The 7548-nt window shown below is 48.9% G+C and overlaps 1 protein-coding gene across 2 annotated transcripts; it reads right to left on the reverse strand.

Annotated features, from left to right (window-relative positions):
* Positions 1 to 1008: 1008 nt before the first annotated feature.
* On the reverse strand, positions 1009 to 5948 carry FBXL8 (F-box and leucine rich repeat protein 8). 2 transcript variants are annotated; one of them, XM_076349372.1, is made up of 3 exons: positions 5890 to 5948; positions 3582 to 3813; positions 1009 to 3066 (listed from the first exon to the last, which is right to left on the reverse strand). In XM_076349372.1, exons 2-3 carry the CDS (start codon positions 3743 to 3745, stop codon positions 2091 to 2093), a joined length of 1140 nt encoding a protein of 379 aa, XP_076205487.1. In that variant the 5' UTR covers positions 3746 to 3813; positions 5890 to 5948; the 3' UTR covers positions 1009 to 2090. The 2 variants fall into 2 exon arrangements, with proteins under 2 accessions (XP_076205487.1, XP_076205488.1); XM_076349373.1 differs by lacking the exon at positions 5890 to 5948 and adding an exon at positions 4597 to 5045.
* Positions 5949 to 7548: the final 1600 nt, after the last annotated feature.

Consider the following 7548-nt stretch of genomic DNA (forward strand, 5'->3'; position numbering starts at 1 on the left):
ACACCCTTTAAGATGCTTCAGGTGAAATGTGCAAATATTGTTATTAAACCACTCCCAAACCAGTTGTCCCTTTGGAACAGACAAGCCGCAATATTGCAGATAAATAATATCAAGTATATCCAAAAGGCCCCTAACGAACTATCCGTCCTTTCGCTCTCCCAGCCAGCCGGCCAGCACTTCCAAAGCCAAGGGAAGCTGCTGTGCGATGCAGCGCTTAGGCTGCGCACCTGGGTTTTTCCTGGTGTTGCAGGCGCGTAGCGACACCCGATATTGGCTGTACTTACAGAACTCCAGCAGATGAGGTGGTTCGTCTCAGGATCTTCCACCAGCGTCCAGAGTTTGGTTAGGAAGGCTGGCACATTGCTGGAGTATCCATCCATCACCAGGGAGCTGGGTGAATCCTGCATAGTTTTTCAGTGTCCCGGCTACACTAACCCCATTGCTCTCGGCGCGTCTGCCTCCCTGCACGCGCGTGCGTCCGACAGAGAATGAACCACCGAATTTTATCCCAGGCCAGTGGAAAGTAGGCTCCCAGGGAGTCACATCAGCAGTGCTGCTCGCACTCTTAAAAACTCAGCACAATGCGATGGCATCACCAGCCCCAGAGAACAATACACAGAATGAAAATGCACTGCAGCCGATCTCACAGAGCTGTGAATAAATACGCAGCGTCATGCAAAGGGAACACGTGCTGCGCACCTTATGCTGGGAGGTTAGCAAGTCACCGGAGCGAGCCCACCTGCCGAGAGCCTGTGGGACGTCCAGGCGCAGCGATGCCAGGTTTGTGAGGGCACCCGGATTGTTATCTTGGAATTTGCTTGTCCTAAACTTTGGCCGGCACAGATCAACAAGGGCTGGCCAGACCTCAGGGCTGCACATCTTTGGCAAGGTTTTGAAAAGTCAAAATTGTAAGTTGGTTTGGCTACAGATCCCATGTTATTTGTCAAAAGAAATGACTAGGCTCTTAGGTAAGAAGAGAGGGTGATGAAAACAGCTACACATAGAATCTAGATGACAATATGCTTTATTATTATTATTATAATAAATGCTTTAGATAGTTCTAAATAGGTGCTCTCAGTGTAACTTTATGCCAGAATCATTTCAACTCAGAAACTGCTCTTCAGGTAACATTCACCAAAATCTTTGGTACGACAGACTGACACGCACGTATCCTAATCCAGATGCAAGATAACTTGCATGTGAATGCAGATATCAGATGCAGAAACTGTTAACACTCTTGATTCTCCTAAGAAACACTAACAACGTAATGAAAGCAAAGGTCTCTGCAAAAGGCATTCCAATTATAACCTGGAAATCTGCATTCCGGAACAGCAGAAAGACAAGGTGGACAAGGGAATTTGCGGGCCACGTGCCTTTTATTAGTACCTTGTCGATGTTTTTCCTTAAGTGCTTTTTCTCCTGCTTGTATTTCCTAACATAATTCAGCTCCTGTTACATCCCTCCAAGCTGGAAGCTACCTGACAACTGGATGACGGGCGAGCTCACCATCACTGGAATGCCAGAAGAGGAATTACCAAGGTTGGAGTGGCTATCCCATCAGACCACCACAGTTCGTTGCTATAGCTCACTGAATCTGCATGGTTAAGTACCCCAGCTGGGCAGAAAATGGCTGCACTGAAGCTGCCACCTCCTTAACTATTTAAGTAGTTGCTGGGCGCCTGACACAGTGTGCTTGACTTTGACGTGCTTTTAAAATGTAAAATCAAAATTAAATTTTGCTGACACCCTCAGTAAAAACCCACAAAGGGTAAACTTGGCATTCCTGCTACTGCTAAATAAAGAAGCAGAGGAGAAGAGACCTGCCCTCTGTAACCCAAGAAAGAGAGAAAGAAAAAAAAAAAAAAAGGCCAATTTGTTTCTCTGTATAACCCTTTCTCTGTCCCATTTGAGTGTAAATGCTTGGTCTGCACAGCAGGTGTGCATCGTATGTAACAGCCAGGGCTGGTGAAACAGCCTGTTCTCAGCGAGCGCAGAGGGCATTTTGCAGCGTTTTCCTTGTAGCCCTAAATCTTCTTTCGCCGTCCTCTTGCAGATCCCTACGATTTCCCCAGGAAGTCAGCAGGAGCCGGTCACTGAGCAGTTACTGGTTTCCAGGGGTGCCGTTCCTTGGTGACCTTCAGAGTGTATTGTTTCAGGCTGGGGCAGTGCGTGAGGAACGCTTCCACCACCTCCTGGCTGACCACACAGTAGCAGTGGATCTCCAACAGATTTCTGCACTGCCTAGCCAGATCTACTAGTGAGGAATTTAAGTCCTCTGAGGACGTGGTTTGCAGCGTCAGCTTCTTTAAAGTACTGCTGTAGCTCTGGGTGACAAACCTAATCTGATTTACCATGTAATTATAGGTATTAAGTTGCAACGTGCTCACGGGTATATTCAGCTTCAGGATCCGTGGTATTTTGCAGGCAGGGACCGTATGATCAAACTCGAGGTCTACACAGAGTTGAGGATGCTTTTGACTTACAGCAGCCCAGAGCTCTTCTGAGATGACTGGTATATATTTGTCCAGGCGCTCACAGAAAATGTCTAAATGGGTGAAAGCTGCTCTGTCGGGCTTGAGCAGTTCCTGAAATACATCGTCAGACAAACTGGCATAGTAAACCCCCAAGGCTGAGAGTTTGGGACATGCTCTGAGAACTTTCCTAATGGTGTCTGGTGCCACGTTGCATACCAGGGTGCGGTTGTTGATGAACAAACTGTGCAGGTTTGGGTTGGTGGTAGCTACGAGTTCAACAAGCTCATCATCGAGAGTGAAGGGCATTTGTCGAAAATCAATGTGCTGAAGATCTATCTGGTTCTCAGTGTTGCATATATTCCGTATGCTCTGTAGGATGTCCTGGCCAGAGTAGAAATAGGGGTTCTCCCCGTGGCACACAATGCACAGCTGCTGCAGTTTGTGGTTCTGTTTTGCCAACACATCCAAGATGCGTGTCACATTCTTCCGGTTGGCCTCCTTGGACTGGTCAAACGCAATCTTCAGGTGTTTGATTTGGCTGAGGAACTGGAGCAGGCTCTGCAGCATGCCTTCCTCATCCTCCGAATCACAGCTGGAAGGGTAAAACAAACTCTTAGTCACCGTGAACGCTGAGCTGAGCAACCACAGAGCAGACACTCTCCTTTACTAGTCTTTCTGCAAACATCAACAGATTCCCCAGACGTTTCTTCTCACTTGATGCCTGGAGAGTCACTGCAAGGCCAAACACCGAAGGAGTCAGGAGGTGAGAGGTGAGTCCCCAGAAAGACCCATCAGAGAAGTAAGTGCCGTGATGAAGTCGACTAGTTAGTAACTGTCTCTTGCCATTTTCAAACGGCAACTTAGAGCAATACTTCCCGTAAAACCCAAATCCTCAGCAGCAATTAAAAAACCCCAGCATCTAACACAATTTTCTCTATTACATAAAAGGGTGCTAGTCATGCAAGATATCATCATCACGCACAGAACGCACAATTAATGTCAATAATGTCACAGTAGGGTGATGTAAGTGTTTGACAGGCACCGAAAACATAACGGTCTCGTTATGCCTGCAGAGACGCTCGGACATTAGAAACCCCTTCCTCGTACCTGATCTCTGTGAAATGCCAGACAGAGCTAGAAGAAACAGCTGTAGCCCACTGCCTGCACACCTGGAAGACCGCGTATCTATCTCGAAGAGAAAGGTAATAGAAAATTTGGATGAGGATTTCTTCTGGGATGTAGTTCCACAGTTCTGGAACCGGAGCGGGCATTTTGCTGATTCAGGCAGGTTTAAAAAATGGGAAAAACTTCCAAAACTGCAATTAATTCTCAAAAGTTCCTGTTCAGAAAAATGAACAACAACAACAACAAAAAAGACACACACACATTAGGATTTATTTAGCAAATCAAACCAACGCAACTGGATCACAGAGGAGGTCAAAATTTTTTCAAACTTGAAATTTCACCAGATTTTGAAATTGAACACACAAATGAGGAAAATCTGTTGGCCAATTGTTTTGCACAGTTTTTTCAATCAATCCTAAGACGACGGGTGATACTTTTCAAGAGTTAAAGATGGCAGATCAAAGCTGGGGGTGGGGGGTGCGGGGGGGAAAGCCTTTTTTTCCTGCAGTGAGGTTTCGCTACTCTGAGTAATAAAAATGTGAGGGAATTTTCTAGTACTGCTGCACCGGTATTCAAAAAGCTGAGACAGATTTCTCAAACTGTGGGGGGAAAAAAACCTCTTTGCAAGCAGAAGCTCTGCACAGAAAACAGCCTCACACCCCCATTTTTTACTGATAGTGAAACAGAAGGGCTATAGTAGAAACCGGCAGCTTAATCACAGTGGTCCTTGCCGGTGAGGAGATGTGGCAGTTTGAAAAAAGTGTTTTATTACTGTGACTCCGGTTCTCAGAAATTGCATTTATACGTGTCTGACTGAGAAATGGAAAAGCCTATTTTGATTATTTTGTCCCTGCCCACGGCAGGGGGGCTGGACTAGATGACCTTTAGAGGTCCCTTCCAACCCCAGCTACTCTATGATTCACCTTTCATGCAAACTATAATGCGAAAGAATAAGCGCCTGGGAAGAAGGCTGAGGTTCGTAGCAGCAGACCATTACCTAACTTCATTCCTCTCCTTCCAACGTGCGCTGCACCCAGCTTCTAGATTTCTGCACAAAAAAAACTACCAACGTGACATATTTTTTCAACCCTCCCATAAACAAGTGAGGGAATTTTAAATGCAAACATTCCCCTTCCTAGGCTAGCACTGGAGCACGGGCCAAGTCTCGCAATCTCACTCTGAATTCCACGGCATGCCCTCTTGCTTTCGAAGCCCCAGGTCCCGGAGTCACAGCATTATCTCAGCATCGCAGGTTTCGCTTAAATGAAAACCTATGCTTCTAGATATCCTCGAAGTAGGGAAAAGAGTTGAAAAACATGAAGCAAGTACGGAGTAGCGATGCAAAAAGCATAATGCAGAGAGGAACACAATTGCACATTTTTCTAGAATACGCTGCTTTGAAGTGTGACTCATTATTCTGAGTGCGAGGTGGCAGTAGCATAGCAGCTATACTATCTTATCTACCATCGTATCGGTGACAACCCCCTTTCCACCCACCGCCGCGCTAGAACAGCCAAGTGATACAGTCCTGCTTCCTCCCTGGGAACTTGCTCTCTTTTGTTATTTTCTCTGACAATCACCTTGACAGCTCGGACCCTGCTCTTCTACTTTTAGCTGCTTTTAATACCGTCTCTAATACACGGTTGCCAAAATGTTAAACTGCTCTTTGCCCTACATGAAATCTTACGTGTTCAACTCCTTTCGTTTTCATTATGATGTTTTTCCTTAAAGCCCTTGGAGTCATGTGAAAAGGACCTTGAACCTCTCAGAAAGCAAGAGTGCATTTCTAGCTGTGGTGATTGCTTGGAAAAGCTTAAAAATATGGCCTGAGAGCAGAAAGGCAGGCAGAAAGGCAAAACTATCAGTGTTACTTTAAGTAATTGCATGGCTTTGAGTCAGTGAGGGGTACGGTTCAGGGTCTGTGAATGCTGCGGGTTGGCTTGGGTCTACTCGGGTGCCTGCCCCGGTGAGAACAGCCGGGTTCGGACTGCATCTCGTGAGCCATCAAGGATCTCCGCGCTTTATTAACCACATGATGGAGGAGCGCTGCTTGTTGCTGCTCCTCAGCACAGCAGGCCCCAAGGAAGCCAGGCAGACGCTGGCTGGGAGAGAGCGGCCAGCAGCCCAAACAGGAACAGGCGGTGCTGCAACCGGGCGAGACGCCCGACGCGCCGGGGCCTGGCCGCCTCTCTCCCAGCGAGCCGAGCAGCGCGGGGAAGCCCCCCGCCACGGCACCCCCTCCAGCCCCACGTAGGCCCTGCCAGGCAGTTTGGGAAGGGGCGCAGCGTACCTCTCGGAGCAGAGTCCGTCTTCCTCTGCGCTCCCTGCCTGCGGCTCCCAGCGTGGGCTGCGCCCCAGAGGGAGGAGCGGAGGAGGAGATGCCAAAAATAACAGCCGAGAGAGAGGCGCCTTCCCTGCGCACGGGCTGGGAGCCGGGATGCTGCGCTGTCGTTTATGGGAACACACAGATTAATAGCCCCGTCTTCCTCCTCCTTCAGCAGCCGTCCCCCAACACCCCGCTTCCCTGCAGGGCCCCAGCACTGATCCTTCCCGCGCTGCAGCCGGCCAGCAGCTGCCAGGCTCAGGGGGAGCCTGTGGTCCCCCAGCCGCGCGTTCCCCAAGCAGGCACGCCACTGAATCCCGACACCCGGATCTTGTGCCGGCTGAGCCCCCTGAGCCGCAGCCTCTCCCCTCACATGCATCTTTACTTCCCAAACGGGAAACAACAGGGCGAAACTCCAAGTGCTTATCGAGCACTTTGATTTCACCACACAGGATGCTCCCTGAAAGCACGCACTCAGCAAGGGTTAGTGGAAGAGAAACTCGGCTCTCAGCTACCCTTTCCCTTTTTACCCCCTCAATGTGCAGCAAACAGATTAGCTTCAAGGAGAAATGTTTAAGGGACACGGGTGGGTGATGGTCCCCACAGCAACTCGCCCTGTGGTTCCCACCTGGCTTGTCTTTTATAGGGGAAGGTTGGGATGTTCGGGCTCACTTAACCCCATTAACCCTTAAATGCATGAACTCACGAGTTGCTTCTTAAAGAGTCAGCAAGTAAATGCCTGGTCTCCAGAAGCGCTGGCACCACCAGGCCACTGACCCTCAAGGGGACTGCAGTTGCTGCCTGACCCTGTAAAGGAGAGCACCCAGCAGAGCCAGCCTGGATTAACCCCTTTAGGGATTTATTTCAATTATATTTTTCCTTTGGCAAACAAATTCGCTTATATTGTTAAAATGCTGTTGTTGTAAAATAGCATTAAATAGATATGTATTTTTTTATATATATATGTATATATAAAAAAACCTTTTATAATGTTTTCCACTTTTGTTTGAAGTTCAGTTCCCCAGGGAGTTTGTGCAAACCAACTGCCAAGCCAGAGCGATGGCAGCTAGCATGTGGGCACAAAAATCTGGCCCCAGGCCCACGCCAGCCGGGGACAAACAAGGGAGCAGCTGTTACCCCTCTGCTCCCGGGAGGACATCTATGCAAGACAAACACAGCCTGGGCAGGAGGCTCCCACCTGAGCTTGAGCAATGGAGACCCAAATCCAGCTCCTTGGCTTTGCTTGCCACAGAACCCCTTGTGGACTCAGGAAAAGCTGCTTTACGCTCTCTACCTGTCCGTTCAGTTCGTCAGAGGAGCACAGCGGAGTTAACAGGCTCGCCTGGCCCAGAAAGAGGCGGGAGACCGTTCAGGTATCACTGCAGGAAGGGCTAAACCAGAACGCCCAGCAGAATTCAGCAGCTATATTGACACCATCATCTTACCCCTCCTGTAGGAGATGCGAGGACCAGCCGATGCGTCCCTACCTGCCTGCCGAGCCTGCTGGATTTGCCTGGAGAAGGGAACTCCACATCGTTAATCCCTCTCCCCTCCTGAGCAAACGGACGCCCCTGGATGCTGTCACAGATGCTGCAGTTTCTGCGTTCCACAACTAAATTATCCTAG

Source organism: Aptenodytes patagonicus, chromosome 11 (assembly GCF_965638725.1).
Source record: "Aptenodytes patagonicus chromosome 11, bAptPat1.pri.cur, whole genome shotgun sequence".
NCBI lineage: Eukaryota > Metazoa > Chordata > Aves > Sphenisciformes > Spheniscidae > Aptenodytes > Aptenodytes patagonicus.